Below are 17528 nucleotides of genomic sequence, written 5' to 3'. Positions count from 1 at the left end.
AAAGGATTTGTCCAAACGTCTGTCTGAAACCTGTTGTAACACGTGGAGGACGGAGGCTTCGGCAGGCGTCATGCTTTCAGGTGCCGTTCACTTATTTAGATACTCAGAGGGAACTTGTCACCACAGAATTAAGCAACGCCGCCCAGTAACAAGAAAACACTATGCAAATCTTGACATTGACATGGCATGTTTATGAAAAGAGGAAGAGACAAGCGCGCAAGAGGCGTCTTTACAGACCGGCCAAGCTGAAGCATTTGCCTGGAAACATCTGAGCTGCTCAGTAAACACGGAGGACATGTGACCGGGTTTACCTCGGCCTTCAGCCGAGCTGACGGGAAAGTTGTAGAAAGAAAAGAATTCAAGAGCGGGTGTATCCACGCTATGTATGGGATCCATACGCACGCAAAACAGTCCCTCACGCAGCAGGGCATCATGTGACTTCAGGAGCAACGTCTGGAGGGATTAGAGAGGCAGGACTTTGTGTAACGCTGAAGCCTCAGTGGAGAGACGTTGAGAAACAGTATTGTGTTATTTCACACTGACGCCGAGTGTTTCGTCACAACAGCAGCTGAAGGTTGTGCAGGTTCGTGTGGAAAGTCGGCCTCACGCCTCAGTGGACGACACTTCAGTGTTTTTATGCCGAGCAGAAAAGAGACTGAAAAGCCCTCGGCGGGCTCCGCCCATCACAGCCGCCCCGAACAAGTCTCCAGGGGTCATGACGTTTCTAGCATTTTAGGTGTTTGTAGGATTTTGGGACATTTCAAAGATTTTAGGGTGTTTTTAGCATTTTGGGACATTTTTAGGACATTTCAAAGATATCAGGACAGTTTTAGGGTTCTCAGCTGGAGCTCTGTTTAGGGGCCACTTTTGCAAAATGACAGGAGGTCCGGGGCCAGACGCAGCAGCTCCATACGTGTTTCTAGGATTTTAGGATGTTTCTTCAGATCTTAGAATATTTAGGACTGTACTTTATTTTTTGGGGGGGGGGGCACAAGGAGCATGTGCAGAACGTCCGACTGAGGCGTTTACACGACAGAGGAAATCGTCGCATTAGTCCGACTTTGATAAATTCATTTTAGTCCGATTTCAGTCGGACTACAATGTGTACATGTTTTTTAAAAGTCCAGTTTTTAGTCAAAATAACACAATAATTCCTTTTTCTCACGTCATGTAAACGTAGCGACAGTTTCAGAGGCCGCCAACATTGCACAACTTTCAGTATTTAGGCAGCAAATACTGAATAATTCAGGGTTTGTGAGGAACATTTGGGCCTCGGCTGCCGTTGTTATGGCGAGAGGAAACGTGCGCGCAGTGAACCTCTGATTCCTCGGTAATCAGCGTCCTCTGCTCTCTTTTGGCTGCTGCTGTGATGGATGTCTCCGTCCTGCTCTGGACGCCTCAAGCTGCCCCGTTAAAAGCCGACTGCTTTGACCGCTAATGGGTCCTGCTGGCAGCTGAGCCCTGGTCTGGTCACCACGGAGACGCAGTAGAGAGGCGGGGCGGATTGATCAGCTGTGTGTGTTTGGAGGGACGGGGGGGACGGATGTGTCTCGCTCCGTCCTCCTCCCCCTCCTCCCATTGTTTAGAGGATGAGTGACACTAAATGGCTTAATGGCAGGTAATCCCATACCTGCCCTGAGGAGAGTGAGGCGGCGAGCAGGTGGCACAGCTTCCCTAAATTTAACCCTTTAGGTTCATTTGAGTGTCTGAGTGAGCAGGTTTGTGTTTAATCATCCAAAAGTTGTCCAAAAGATCCCAATAAACATCCAGCCTCATGCAAGAAACCATACATGAACACATTTTCTATTATTTGTACTCATATCCGCGATTTGTCCTTTTTCTGTTAGGACCCACTGACTTTTGGGATGTTTTCTTATTTTTGCGCCTCAGGTTGGTAAGAGAAACTTTTACGAGAGAAAAACGTCTGTTTCACAGACCACAGACCCAAACAAATATTTTACATTTGAGGAACATTTAAAAACTGCAGAAATATCATTGAAGCAAATTTAGACAATGTTTTAGAGTAATTATAATGACTGGATTATTACATTTCAGGGCTAAAGAAATACTACAATACTTGGAGCATTGATCCCAGTTACTGTAATTCCAGCTACTGTGCTGAATGTAATGAAGTACATTTACTCAAGTACTGTACTTAAGTATAAATTCGAGGAACTTTTACTAATCGCGTGCCAGTTTCCACTTCTACTCCACTACACTTCAAATGTTATACTTTTACTCTGCTTCTGTTATCAGATAACTACTTTACAAATTAAGATTTTTGAGCACAAACCAACAATATGAAAATATACAAGTGCAGCGGAAACACTTAATCCATTAATTAGAAAATCAATTGGAAACTATTTTTATAATCCTGCAAGTCATTTTCAATACAAAAAGTTGTTTTCTTTGAATTATTTTGATTTATTAAAGTTATTTAAACCTTTCTGCATGTGTACTTTTACTTTTAATACTGCAGAAGTTCGTCTTCTTTGTCTTTTTTGGCGTTATGTCTCCAGTCTTGTTCATGTGCCAGAGTCTTTGCACATGGCACAAAACCTGCCCTTATATGGTGTTTAGGGGGCGTTACCTTTGCTTAAAGGTGACGTGATCAGTTGGATTCGGCATTGAGCTCACCTGGTCAGAGCAGGTTTGGATGGTTAAGCTGCATCTGGAGTTGACTTCTCTAATATTTTCTCACCAGAAAATTTAAGAGAAAATTTAAGAGAAAGCTGCTGCAGGACGCTCGCTGTTTGTCTCGCTGAGCTCAGACAAGTGTGTTGTAGATTGTTCTTCTTCTTTGCCTTTGTTGGCATATTGCTTCTTAAAAGCCATGACACAGTGTGTGTTTGTGTGTGTGTGTGTGTGTGTGTGTGTGTGTGTGTGTGTGTGTGTGTGTGTGTGTGTGTGTGTGTGTGTGTGTGTGTGTGTGTGTGTGTGTGTGTTTTGGGCAGGAATATGCATTGCGTCATTTGCATGTATGTGCATCTTCATGCACGTGCAGAACCATTTCTTCGTAGTGATATTAGTGGTCAGACACCCCGCACGGTGTTTTTAAGACGCCCGCCATGAACCACAAAGTCTGGCCAACGTCATTGGTCATTTTCTCCCCTCATTTCCTGTCATCTCTCCTCTGTCACTGTCAAATAAAGCCAAACAATTCCCCAAATTAATATTTTATAGAAAATAAGACAGCTGTTTTGATTTAAAAAAACCCTTTGTTTTGTCATTTTTTAGGCAAAAAATTTTTTTTTCTTTTTTTCCTGTTTCCGTCTTTTAATATGGGATGTTTAGCTGCATTAATAACATTGTAAATTGAATATATTTGATTTTAAACATTTCAGGAAATGACCTTGCCTTGGACTTTGGGACCTTTTTAAGCATTTTTTTCTATTTTTGTGACATTTTTAATGATTTTTTATTAAAAAATAATCAACTGATTTTACCATTGGGGCCAACTTTAATATTACACACAGTAGTAATAAAAATAATAAAATACTATACATTAATATTTTCTACTTTCATTGATTTAAACAGTCCTAATCATAATTTCGGAATATTCACTAATTTTCAGAATTTTAACCCTTTAAATGCCAGGTTTTTGTCATGATGTAACTATGTTTTTAGATGAAAAAAAAAAAAAAAAACTAAATTATTTCTAAAATACTACATGCTAAGTGGTTTGTTTGTTTTGTTGTTGTTTTTTAATTACCACGGTCTGGGATATGTCAGTGATCAGCAGCTACATTGACTGTGACAGGTCACCTAGTGGAAACAGCATGTATTTCCTCCATATGCCAAATATGGTCAAAACAACGTCATCAGGCGGCGATGCAAACAGTCGTATTGAACACGGGTAAAACCAGGGCAGAGTTAGGAATCAAATAAAACCAGAGGACAAATAATGCAAGATGCGGGACTTAAAATGTCAGCATGAAATAATACAAATAAAAAACAAACAAGCAATGAAAGCGAGCACAAATAACAGGAAATGAGATAAATAAACCTTAAATAAAAGGTAAAGTAAATAAAAAGAACTCAAAGTTTGTTTGGATTCTAACCAGCGTTCAGATAATCATAACCATGTGGCGCTTTGATGAAAACTTTCCTCCAAGTGCAGCTGAGATGAATTTCTTTGAGAGCTGATTTCTCCTCGTCCCGCCTCTGCAGATGGCATCGACTGACTCGCGGCTGCAGCAGCAGCCCTCCCAGAAGGACGCCGCCGACCAGAACTTTGACTACATGTTCAAGCTGCTGATCATTGGCAACAGCAGCGTGGGAAAAACCTCCTTCCTGTTCCGCTACGCAGACGACTCCTTCACCTCCGCCTTCGTCAGCACCGTCGGCATCGACTTCAAGGTCAAGACCGTCTTCCGCAACGACAAGAGGATCAAGCTGCAGATCTGGGTGAGTGGGTCAGACGTGCAGTGAAAGCGGCGTGGGTTTTGTTTGTGGTCGTTGCGTTCGTTGAGACATTTCGGTAAACAGAGAGCATAAACAACAACAACAAGCCTCCAAACAGCAGAATAATGCCGTTTTCTGTAAAGTGCGTCCGTCTCTGTTCCACAAATGTAATAATAGTTCTGATAGTGGACAAACATGATCGGGCAGAATAAAAGAACAAATTAAAAGATCAAATAAAATACAAACTAAAATAGATGAATTAAGACAGACAAAATTAAAAGAGAAATTAGCTTTCATCACATCAATGTTTTTAAGTGATTGTGTTTGAGCTGCTTTTGTCACCGGGAGACACGTCTGTGAGACACCTCTGTGAGACACCTCTGTGAGACACGTCTGTGAGACACCTCTGTGAGACACCTCTGTGAGACACGTCTGTGAGACACGTCTGTGAGACACCTCTGTGAGACACCTCTGTGAGACACGTCTGTGAGACACCTCTGTGAGACACGTCTGTGAGACATCTCTGTGAGACACCTCTGTGAGACACGTCTGTGAGACACGTCTGTGAGACACCTCTGTGAGACACCTCTGTGAGACACCTCTGTGAGACACGTCTGTGAGACATGTCTGTGAGACATCTCTGTGAGACACCTCTGTGAGACACGTCTGTGAGACATCTCTGTGAGACACATCTGTGAGACACACAGCATGTCCCCCAAACGCGGCTGTTTTGAACCGTCCCATCGCTGTGTTTTCACGAGGAATAGTGCACCCAAACCCAGATAATTTTAGCCAAAATATCTGCAGCTTAATACTAACTATCTAACTAACCAACTAACCAACTACCAACCCAACAAGCGATTTAACTGCTTTATTTATTTATTAAATTACTTAAATGACTATTCAAAACCAAAAATAAAAGCAACAAATGAAAAAAGGCAGTCAGAAAATTAGGCCCAAGTAAAACTAATTCATCCATTTTAACTCACGTATTATTTCAACAAATTTCTAAATTTATTTACAGCTAAAATACAAACACGATATATTACAAAATCAATAGAAACAACCCTAATACAACCTTTCCTCATCCACACACCTGCCCAAAAATATCTATTTTTTGTACAGTTTTTAAAGTTGATTAATATTTGTGCTTTTTTTCAGCCTCTCGCCTTCTAAGCTGTATGAACACTGTTTTTAAAGATTAAATTTCCCCTCCCCCGTCACCAAACGGATTTTTCGTGTTGCCTGGAAGTGAATTATGTCTTGCTCTGAACATGATAATAGCAGTTTAAACTGGATCAGATCTATGAATTTCAGTGCATGTGACTCAAGAAGCAGCATGTTTTTGTGCTCCTGTGTTCCTCTTTATGTACCAACATTTCTTCAGGCGGCTGAGCTGGAAAAACACGGAGAAAAAGAAACGCGTAGGAAGCTCCTGTGAAATACGTGTCAGGCGGCGTGGAGGCAGACGCTTCACCAGAAAACCTTTTAGACCAGCTCTGTCTCCAGTCTTGGGTTGTGCAAGTTTAGCACGTGAATTGTGTAAAAAGCACAACTTCCTCGTGGTTTCAGAGTCGCTGCTGTGATCTGCTGCCTGCTGGTGTCTTACGTGTCAACGTGAAGAGACATTTAGCCAGAATACGAGAGAAAAGTCGCCAGGGCTCCACGTCTTCATGGGTACTGTGGAAAAGGCTTCATCTTAACTGAACTTAAGGCTTAGTTGGAGGTCAGGGTTCTGGGACAATAAACTGTCTCGCCACAGATCTGGAGGTATTCTGCCTTTTAATTCAATCTGCATTATGAAGGGACAAGCCGAAGACACATCACCTTTTGTTATCTTTCGCCAAAAATTTTTAAAATGTCAAAAATCACAAAAAACTTTTAGCGAGGAAAAAAAAGCGAAAATGTGTTCCTCAAAAATCACCAAAAATGAAAAAAACTTCAAAATGTTTTCTTCAAATATTGTTAACAATTTTCAAAGTAAAAAAATTGCCTAAATGTTTTCTTCAAAAATCGCCAAAAATTTTAAGAAAAAAAACAACCGACAAAATGTCTTCTTCAAAAGTCACCTTTAAGAAAAAAAAGGCAGCATTTTTTCTTCAAAAATCACCAAAAATTTTAAAGATGAAAAGTGCCAAAATGTATTCTTCAAAAATCATCAAAAAAAAAAAAAAAAAAAAATACATTTTTTGTTAAAAATTGCAAAAAAAAATGTTAAAGGAACAAAAAGTGTGGAAATGTTTTCTTTAAAATCACCAAAATTTACCAAAATGTTTTCATGAAAAATCATCAAAAATTACCAAAAATTAAAATAAAAGTTTAAAAAATGAATAAAATGTTTTGGACATAATCTTAAAAAGTCACAAAAACTGTAAGCCCGGTATCCACGGCAGGACCTTGTCATTGTGCCGTATCTTCGTTTGTCTTCAGGGTTACGATCCTTTCGATGTTCAGCGTTAATGCTGCTCAAACAGATGAATCATTTAAACCAACAGCCTGTGATGCACAAACAGACCAACGATGAATCAGCAGCAGCAGAGGAGCCCACACCAAAACACACACTCGGCTGCCCGACCAAACGCGTCGCTCTGAAACAACACGTGGCATCTGAGCGGCGTGTGATATTACAACAGAGAGAATTAACCCTTTAGGGACTGTTTTGCACATTTCAAGCGCTTTTCATTCTTCACGTTGTGATAATTGTGTCTGTGTTCATGCATATGTCATCAAAGATAAAAACAGGACTTGTATTATTTCTGGGTGTCATTCTGGGCTTTTTTGTCATTTTGACTATTTTCCACCTGATGAGGTCAATTTGACCATATTTGGCATATGGAGGAAATACATGCTATTTCCACTAGGTGACCTGTCACAGTCAATGTAGCTGCTGATCACTGACATATCCCAGACTGTCAGCAGCTACACTCACACGCTGAGCACGGAGGAGATTTAAAAAGAAAAAGTTAATCAATTATTATTAAAATTAATCAATATATGATATTTTTGATTAGGACTGATGTCAGTTAAATTTTTGTATGTATAATATTTCTTAAAGCTTGACTTTGAGTGTGGGGGGTCTAAGGGGTTAACTGTAGTGGCTCTACGATGGTGTGATCAGTCTGCTGTGGAAAGGCTGCCGGCGCTGACGTAACTTATGATGGTGAACGATAAAGAGAGCTGGTATTTCCTCAGCTCAGGAAGCAGAGGAAGTTGCTATCAGCGTCTGCTTGAGACACTGTGAAGATTTAGTGCAGCGCGGCGTTGCAGTGTTTAGAGGGCGTGGAGGTTAGACTCAGTGTTTAGGGCGTGGAGGTTAGACTCAGTGTTTAGGGCGTGGAGGTTAGACTCAGTGTTTAGGGTGTGGAGGTTAGGCTCAGTGTTTAGAGGGCGTGGAGGTTAGGCTCAGTGTTTAGAGGGCGTGGAGGTTAGACTCAGTGTTTAGAGGGCGTGGAGGTTAGACTCAGTGTTTAGAGGGCGTGGAGGTTAGACTCAGTGTTTAGGGCGTGGAGGTTAGGCTCAGTGTTTAGAGGGCGTGGAGGTTAGACTCAGTGTTTAGGGCGTGGAGGTTAGACTCAGTGTTTAGAGGGCGTGGAGGTTAGACTCAGTGTTTAGGGCGTGGAGGTTAGGCTCAGTGTTTAGAGGGCGTGGAGGTTAGACTCAGTGTTTAGGGCGTGGAGGTTAGACTCAGTGTTTAGAGGGCGTGGAGGTTAGACTCAGTGTTTAGAGGGCGTGGAGGTTAGACTCAGTGTTTAGGGCGTGGAGGTTAGACTCAGTGTTTAGAGGGCGTGGAGGTTAGACTCAGTGTTTAGAGGGCGTTGAGGTTAGACTCAGTGTTTAGAGGGCGTGGAGGTTAGACTCAGTGTTTAGGGCGTGGAGGTTAGACTCAGTGTTTAGAGGGCGTGGAGGTTAGACTCAGTGTTTAGAGGGCGTGGAGGTTAGACTCAGTGTTTAGGGCGTGGAGGTTAGACTCAGTGTTTAGAGGGCGTGGAGGTTAGACTCAGTGTTTAGAGGGCGTGGAGGTTAGACTCAGTGTTTAGAGGGCGTTGAGGTTAGACTCAGTGTTTAGGGTGTGGAGGTTAGGCTCAGTGTTTAGGGCGTGGAGGTTAGGCTCAGTGTTTAGAGGGCGTGGAGGTTAGACTCAGTGTTTAGAGGGCGTGGAGGTTAGACTCAGTGTTTAGGGCGTGGAGGTTAGACTCAGTGTTTAGAGGGCGTGGAGGTTAGACTCAGTGTTTAGAGGGCGTGGAGGTTAGACTCAGTGTTTAGGGCGTGGAGGTTAGGCTCAGTGTTTAGAGGGCGTGGAGGTTAGACTCAGTGTTTAGGGCGTGGAGGTTAGACTCAGTGTTTAGAGGGCGTGGAGGTTAGACTCAGTGTTTAGAGGGCGTGGAGGTTAGACTCAGTGTTTAGGGCGTGGAGGTTAGGCTCAGTGTTTAGAGGGCGTGGAGGTTAGACTCAGTGTTTAGGGGGTGGAGGTTAGACTCAGTGTTTAGAGGGCGTGGAGGTTAGACTCAGTGTTTAGAGGGCGTGGAGGTTAGACTCAGTGTTTAGGGCGTGGAGGTTAGACTCAGTGTTTAGAGGGCGTTGAGGTTAGACTCAGTGTTTAGGGTGTGGAGGTTAGACTCAGTGTTTAGAGGGCGTGGAGGTTAGGCTCAGTGTTTGGAGGGCGTGGAGGTGAGACTCAGTGTTTAGAGGGCGTGGAGGTTAGACTCAGTGTTTAGGGCGTGGAGGTTAGGCTCAGTGTTTAGAGGGCGTGGAGGTTAGACTCAGTGTTTAGGGCGTGGAGGTTAGACTCAGTGTTTAGAGGGCGTGGAGGTTAGACTCAGTGTTTAGAGGGCGTGGAGGTTAGACTCAGTGTTTAGAGGGCGTGGAGGTTAGACTCAGTGTTTAGAGGGTGTGGAGGTTATACTCAGTGTTTAGAGGGCGTGGAGGTTAGACTCAGTGTTTAGAGGGCGTGGAGGTTAGACTCAGTGTTTAGAGGGCGTGGAGGTTAGACTCAGTGTTTAGAGGGCGTGGAGGTTAGACTCAGTGTTTAGAGGGCGTGGAGGTTAGACTCAGTGTTTAGGGCGTGGAGGTTAGGCTCAGTGTTTAGAGGGCGTGGAGGTTAGACTCAGTGTTTAGAGGGCGTGGAGGTTAGACTCAGTGTTTAGAGGGCGTGGAGGTTAGACTCAGTGTTTAGAGGGCGTTGAGGTTAGACTCAGTGTTTAGGGTGTGGAGGTTAGGCTCAGTGTTTAGGGCGTGGAGGTTAGGCTCAGTGTTTAGAGGGCGTGGAGGTTAGACTCAGTGTTTAGAGGGCGTGGAGGTTAGACTCAGTGTTTAGAGGCGTGGAGGTTAGACTCAGTGTTTAGAGGGCGTGGAGGTTAGACTCAGTGTTTAGAGGGCGTGGAGGTTAGACTCAGTGTTTAGGGCGTGGAGGTTAGGCTCAGTGTTTAGAGGGCGTGGAGGTTAGGCTCAGTGTTTAGAGGGCGTGGAGGTTAGACTCAGTGTTTAGGGCGTGGAGGTTAGACTCCGTGTTTAGAGGGCGTGGAGGTTAGACTCAGTGTTTAGAGGGCGTGGAGGTTAGACTCAGTGTTTAGGGTGTGGAGGTTAGGCTCAGTGTTTAGAGGGCGTGGAGGTTAGGCTCAGTGTTTAGAGGGCGTGGAGGTTAGACTCAGTGTTTAGAGGGCGTGGAGGTTAGACTCAGTGTTTAGGGCGTGGAGGTTAGACTCAGTGTTTAGAGGGCGTGGAGGTTAGACTCAGTGTTTAGAGGGCGTGGAGGTTAGACTCAGTGTTTAGAGGGCGTTGAGGTTAGACTCAGTGTTTAGGGTGTGGAGGTTAGGCTCAGTGTTTAGGGCGTGGAGGTTAGGCTCAGTGTTTAGAGGGCGTGGAGGTTAGACTCAGTGTTTAGAGGGCGTGGAGGTTAGACTCAGTGTTTAGGGCGTGGAGGTTAGACTCAGTGTTTAGAGGGCGTGGAGGTTAGACTCAGTGTTTAGGGCGTGGAGGTTAGGCTCAGTGTTTAGAGGGCGTGGAGGTTAGACTCAGTGTTTAGGGCGTGGAGGTTAGGCTCAGTGTTTAGAGGGCGTGGAGGTTAGACTCAGTGTTTAGAGGGTGTGGAGGTTAGACTCAGTGTTTAGGGCGTGGAGGTTAGATTCAGTGTTTAGGGCGTGGAGGTTAGGCTCAATGTTTAGAGGGCGTGGAGGTTAGGCTTAGTGTTTAGAGGGTGTGGAGGTTAGACTCAGTGTTTAGGGGGTGTGGGGGTGAGTCAGTGTTTTGAGGGCGTGGAGGTTAGACTCAGTGTTTAGAGGGCGTGGAGGTTAGACTCAGTGTTTAGGGCGTGGAGGTTAGACTCAGTGTTTAGAGGGCGTGGAGGTTAGACTCAGTGTTTAGGGCGTGGAGGTTAGGCTCAGTGTTTAGAGGGCGTGGAGGTTAGACTCAGTGTTTAGGGCGTGGAGGTTAGACTCAGTGTTTAGAGGGCGTGGAGGTTAGACTCAGTGTTTAGAGGGCGTGGAGGTTAGACTCAGTGTTTAGGGCGTGGAGGTTAGGCTCAGTGTTTAGAGGGCGTGGAGGTTAGGCTCAGTGTTTAGAGGCGTGGAGGTTAGACTCAGTGTTTAGAGCGTGGGGGTTTGACTCAGTGTTTAGAGGGCGTGGAGGTTAGACTCAGTGTTTAGAGGGCGTGGAGGTTAGACTCAGTGTTTAGGGCGTGGAGGTTAGGCTCAGTGTTTAGAGGGCGTGGAGGTTAGACTCAGTGTTTAGAGGGTGTGGAGGTTAGACTCAGTGTTTAGAGGGCGTGGAGGTTAGACTCAGTGTTTAGAGGGTGTGGAGGTTAGACACAGTGTTTAGGGCGTGGAGGTTAGACTCAGTGTTTAGAGGGCGTGGAGGTTAGACTCAGTGTTTAGAGGGCGTGGAGGTTAGACTCAGTGTTTAGGGTGTGGAGGTTAGGCTCAGTGTTTAGGGCGTGGAGGTTAGGCTCAGTGTTTAGAGGGCGTGGAGGTTAGACTCAGTGTTTAGAGGCGTGGAGGTTAGGCTCAGTGTTTAGGGCGTGGAGGTTAGACTCAGTGTTTAGAGGGCGTGGAGGTTAGACTCAGTGTTTAGAGGGCGTGGAGGTTAGACTCAGTGTTTAGGGCGTGGAGGTTAGGCTCAGTGTTTAGAGGGCGTGGAGGTTAGACTCAGTGTTTAGGCGTGGAGGTTAGGCTCAGTGTTTAGAGGCGTGGAGGTTAGACTCAGTGTTTAGAGGGTGTGGAGGTTAGACTCAGTGTTTAGGGCGTGGAGGTTAGATTCAGTGTTTAGGGCGTGGAGGTTAGGCTCAATGTTTAGAGGGCGTGGAGGTTAGGCTTAGTGTTTAGAGGGTGTGGAGGTTAGACTCAGTGTTTAGAGGGTGTGGCGGTTAGGCTCAGTGTTTAGGGCGTGGAGGTTAGGCTCAGTGTTTAGAGGGTGGGGAGGTTAGACTCAGTGTTTAGGGCGTGGAGGTTAGACTCAGTGTTTAGGGCGTGGAGGTTAGACTCAGTGTTTAGGGCGTGGAGGTTAGGCTCAGTGTTTAGAGGGCGTGGAGGTTAGACTCAGTGTTTAGAGGGTGTGGAGGTTAGACTCAGTGTTTAGGGCGTGGAGGTTAGACTCAGTGTTTAGGGCGTGGAGGTTAGACTCAGTGTTTAGAGGGCGTGGAGGTTAGACTCAGTGTTTAGAGGGTGTGGAGGTTAGACTCAGTGTTTAGGGCGTGGAGGTTAGATTCAGTGTTTAGGGCGTGGAGGTTAGGCTCAGTGTTTAGAGGGTGTGGAGGTTAGACTCAGTGTTTAGAGGGTGTGGAGGTTAGGCTCAGTGTTTAGGGCGTGGAGGTTAGGCTCAGTGTTTAGAGGGCGTGGAGGTTAGACTCAGTGTTTAGGGCGTGGAGGTTAGACTCAGTGTTTAGAGGGCGTGGAGGTTAGACTCAGTGTTTAGGGCGTGGAGGTTAGACTCAGTGTTTAGAGGGCGTGGAGGTTAGGCTCAGTGTTTAGGGCGTGGAGGTTAGACTCAGTGTTTAGAGGGCGTGGAGGTTAGGCTCAGTGTTTAGGGCGTGGAGGTTAGACTCAGTGTTTAGAGGGCGTGGAGGTTAGACTCAGTGTTTAGGGCGTGGAGGTTAGGCTCAGTGTTTAGAGGGCGTGGAGGTTAGACTCAGTGTTTAGGGCGTGGAGGTTAGGCTCAGTGTTTAGAGGGCGTGGAGGTTAGACTCAGTGTTTAGGGCGTGGAGGTTAGACTCAGTGTTTAGAGGGCGTGGAGGTTAGACTCAGTGTTTAGGGCGTGGAGGTTAGGCTCAGTGTTTAGAGGGCGTGGAGGTTAGACTCAGTGTTTAGGGCGTGGAGGTTAGACTCAGTGTTTAGAGGGCGTGGAGGTTAGACTCAGTGTTTAGAGGGCGTGGAGGTTAGACTCAGTGTTTAGAGGGCGTGGAGGTTAGACTCAGTGTTTAGGGCGTGGAGGTTAGACTCAGTGTTTAGAGGGCGTGGAGGTTAGACTCAGTGTTTAGAGGGCATGGAGGTTAGACTCAGTGTTTAGAGGGCGTTGAGGTTAGACTCAGTGTTTAGGGTGTGGAGGTTAGGCTCAGTGTTTAGGGCGTGGAGGTTAGGCTCAGTGTTTAGAGGGCGTGGAGGTTAGACTCAGTGTTTAGAGGGCGTGGAGGTTAGACTCAGTGTTTAGGGCGTGGAGGTTAGACTCAGTGTTTAGAGGGCGTGGAGGTTAGGCTCAGTGTTTAGAGGGCGTGGAGGTTAGACTCAGTGTTTAGGGCGTGGAGGTTAGACTCAGTGTTTAGAGGGCGTGGAGGTTAGACTCAGTGTTTAGGGCGTGGAGGTTAGACTCAGTGTTTAGAGGGCGTGGAGGTTAGACTCAGTGTTTAGGGCGTGGAGGTTAGACTCAGTGTTTAGGGCGTGGAGGTTAGACTCAGTGTTTAGGGCGTGGAGGTTAGGCTCAATGTTTAGAGGGCGTGGAGGTTAGGCTTAGTGTTTAGAGGGTGTGGAGGTTAGACTCAGTGTTTAGAGGGTGTGGCGGTTAGGCTCAGTGTTTAGGGCGTGGAGGTTAGACTCAGTGTTTAGAGGGCGTGGAGGTTAGACTCAGTGTTTAGGGCGTGGAGGTTAGACTCAGTGTTTAGAGGGCGTGGAGGTTAGACTCAGTGTTTAGGGCGTGGAGGTTAGGCTCAGTGTTTAGAGGGCGTGGAGGTTAGACTCAGTGTTTAGAGGGTGTGGAGGTTAGACTCAGTGTTTAGGGCGTGGAGGTTAGACTCAGTGTTTAGAGGGCGTGGAGGTTAGACTCAGTGTTTAGAGGGTGTGGAGGTTAGACTCAGTGTTTAGGGCGTGGAGGTTAGACTCAGTGTTTAGAGGGCGTGGAGGTTAGACTCCGTGTTTAGAGGGCGTGGAGGTTAGACTCAGTGTTTAGAGGGTGTGGAGGTTAGACTCAGTGTTTAGGGCGTGGAGGTTAGATTCAGTGTTTAGGGCGTGGAGGTTAGACTCAGTGTTTAGAGGGCGTGGAGGTTAGACTCAGTGTTTAGAGGGCGTGGAGGTTAGACTCAGTGTTTAGGGCGTGGAGGTTAGACTCAGTGTTTAGGGCGTGGAGGTTAGACTCAGTGTTTAGGGCGTGGAGGTTAGACTCAGTGTTTAGGGCGTGGAGGTTAGACTCAGTGTTTAGGGCGTGGAGGTTAGACTCAGTGTTTAGGGCGTGGAGGAGGACGAGGTTAGAGACAGTTTTTGGTGTTGATGATGAACTCTGTGAAATGTTCGGGCTCCTACAGTTTTACTTCATTTTGCTTCAGTTGTTGCTGATCTGCCAGCTGTGAGCCTCCATCTGTGTGTCATGGAAACTGACCTGATAACACACACACAGCTCAGAACATGTTTGTGTGTGTGTGTGTGTGTGTTCACACTGCACACACGTATTGTTTACATCTCTGCTTTCTCTGTCATGGAAATATGTGTCTGATCTTTGAGCACACACAGACTAACCCTAACACACTCACACACCTTTTGCACACTTTGCATAAACTGTGCTGTGTGTGTGTGTGTGTGTGTGTGTGTGTGTGTGTGTGTGTGTGTGTGTGTGTGTGTGTGTGTGTGTGTGTGTGTGTGTGTGTGTGTGTGTGTGTGTGTGTGTGTGTGTGTGTGCCACTGCTTTGTGTCGGCTGCTACTATAAAGGCAGGTGACGCATGTTTAAAGATCAGGGTGACGTCAGAGGCCTGGTTTAACCCTTGGAAACCCGAGCAAATTGACTGAATTTCTTTCAAAAACCATGGGAAGAAGGCAATCAGCAACTTAACAAGAAATGGCCCAAAAAAGTAAGAAAGCAGTAAAGAGGTACAAGAAATTACCTGAAAACAAGCAAAACTAAATAGATAACAGAACCAAAACACACAAAAATGACCTAAATGAATTCTGAAAAATAAAATGCTTTATTAGTAAATAGTTACAACAAAGTTACCTGATAATAAGCTAAAATATGTACTAGTATATACTACTTTACTTTAAAAGTTACAAGAAAGTTAGCTGAAAATAAGCCAAAAAAAGGTTGTTTTTTTTTAAAAAAAAAAAAAGGAATAACAAAACTTACCTTAAGGAAGTGACAAAAATTAAATAAAATTATTAATTATGTAAACAGTTAGAAGAAAATTACCTGAAAATGAGCTTAGCAAACACAGAGATTACCCTAAGGAAATGCAGAAAAATAAAATAATGTTTTTCTTTAATGTAATTTTAAATATTTCATTATCTCCCCACAGCTAGTTTTCAAGTAATTTTCTTGTCACTTTTAACTTTTTTTTCCTGGACATTTCTTGCCAAGTTACACACTGCCGTTTTTCCCGTGTTTTCAAAAGAAATCAAACCAATTTCCTCAGGCTCTATGAGTTTAAATTCTTGTGAAAGGTGTCTGACAACAGAGCAACAAAGGGTTAAAGCCCTCCTGTCTAACATGATCCACGGACACACGAGGGAGCAGCTCTGTTTACCAGCTGTGGTCGATTACGGCAGCCCTGGAGACGGTCTGTTTGGTTAGACGTCCCATTACGCCGCCAAATATTTGTTCATCTCTGCGAGGATGAGATAAGGACGGACCTGCGATATGAAACAAAAATAACCCCTGAAAGCAGAGTCACACCGAGGCGCCGGAGAGAAGAAAAGAACATTTCACACGGGGCTGCGCTGCTGCAAACATGTTCAGACTGCTCTGGTTCAAGACTAACGCTGATTAAGAACCAGACCCACTTCACTGTAACACATCTACGACCCACATCCACTTCACTGTAACACATCTACGACCCAGACCCACTTCACTGTAACACATCTACGACCCACATCCACTTCACTGTAACACATCTACGACCCACATCCACTTCACTGTAACACATCTACGACCCAGACCCACTTCACTGTAACACATCTACGACCCAGACCCACTTCACTGTAACACATCTACGACCCACATCCACTTCACTGTAACACATCTACGACCCACATCCACTTCACTGTAACACATCTACGACCCACATCCACTTCACTGTAACACATCTACGACCCAGACCCACTTCACTGTAACACATCCACGACCCAGACCCACTTCACTGTAACACATCTACGACCCAGACCCACTTCACTGTAACACATCTACGACCCAGATCCACTTCACTGTAACACATCTACGACCCAGACCCACTTCACTGTAACACATCTACGACCCAGACCCACTTCACTGTAACACATCTACGACCCAGATCCACTTCACTGTAACACATCTACGACCCAGACCCACTTCACTGTAACACATCCACGACCCAGACCCACTTCACTGTAACACATCTACGACCCAGACCCACTTCACTGTAACACATCCACGACCCAGACCCACTTCACTGTAACACATCTACGACCCAGACCCACTTCACTGTAACACATCTACGACCCAGACCCACTTCACTGTAACACATCTACGACCCACATCCACTTCACTGTAACACATCTACGACCCAGACCCACTTCACTGTAACACATCTACGACCCAGATCCACTTCACTGTAACACATCTACGACCCAGATCCACTTCACTGTAATACATCTACGACCCACATCCACTTCACTGTAACACATCTACGACCCAGATCCACTTCACTGTAACACATCTACGACCCACATCCACTTCACTGTAACACCGAGCAGACTGAGCAGACACGTGATGAATTCAGAATCCTCAATGACCTCTGGTTACCTGGACAACCCACATCCTCCTCCTCCTCCTCCTCCTCCTCTTCTTTCTCCTCCTCCTCCTCTCTACTCCTCCTCACTGTGAGGGAAACACCAGATTAAACACACCTGTAGACCTGATATCCATATGATATCCAAGGTCGCCAGGTATTTGTGGTATTTGTGGGCGTTCATGTCAGTCAGCCTGTTTCATCTTTCTGCTCTGAACCTCCACTAAACTATTTCGGGTCTTTGACTGACTTCACATTTAACCCCAGTGAGCCCCAGTGAGCCCCAGGCACTGCAGCTGTCAGACTGTACAACAGCTCAACTGATGCAAAACACAGAAATAATTATAGCTCACCATAGAAACGTAACTGAGGCAGTTGTCACACCTGAACACGACGCAGTGAAGATCAGGTGAAATGATCGTATGTGGAACACGATGGCTGGGACTGCTCAAGTATTTGTATTTGTTATGTTCAGTCTGATCATAACTGTCCATCTGAATTCTGCCAGACGTTTGTGATTCAGTAAAACTGCAGTAAAACTTTATATCTTCACGTGCGTCAGTGCAAACTCTGACGGGTCAGTTTGCAGAACAGCAGCACGTCATAGTTAGGACAATATTGCCCCCTGGTGGTTTCATATGATGCATTGAATGATCACAGAGGAATTGATTACTTTTTTTCTTTACATATCTTTAAATATAAAGTGTGTGAAGCTGTATGCTATTGAATACAGTAGAGCAATAATGCTCTAAAACAATATCACGATATTGTCAGGGTATTTTGGGGATAACAATATCCTTGACGATATGACTAAACACTGAAAAATATTTTACTATTAATTTCAAAAACAACAACTGCCTCAAAATTAGTGTTTAAGTTTTATATGTCAACATAAATGTCAACACTTTGCCTACAGATATTCAGTAAAAATGAACCAAAAAGGATCGCTCATTT

General features: G+C 45.2%; 2 protein-coding genes across 2 annotated transcripts in view; one reads left to right on the top strand and one right to left on the bottom strand.

Moving 5' to 3' along the window:
- Positions 1-17528, bottom strand: part of LOC121957144 (phosphoribosyl pyrophosphate synthase-associated protein 2) — a 188561-nt gene that overhangs the window by 27198 nt on the left and 143835 nt on the right. The window lies entirely within an intron of this gene.
- The window catches only part of rab3db (RAB3D, member RAS oncogene family, b), a 29605-nt gene that overhangs the window by 4395 nt on the left and 7682 nt on the right, over positions 1-17528 (top strand). The window contains exon 2 of the mRNA XM_042504715.2: positions 4171-4407. Within this exon, the coding sequence (XP_042360649.1) occupies positions 4171-4407 (237 nt within the window). The remainder of the gene's footprint in view (positions 1-4170; positions 4408-17528) is intronic.

This window comes from Plectropomus leopardus, chromosome 18, assembly GCF_026936395.1.
Source record: "Plectropomus leopardus strain MGB_pleo_1.0 chromosome 18, ASM2693639v1, whole genome shotgun sequence".
NCBI lineage: Eukaryota > Metazoa > Chordata > Actinopteri > Perciformes > Serranidae > Plectropomus > Plectropomus leopardus.
Note: the sequence above shows the minus strand (reverse complement) of the source record. Positions and strands in the feature narration are given on the sequence as shown.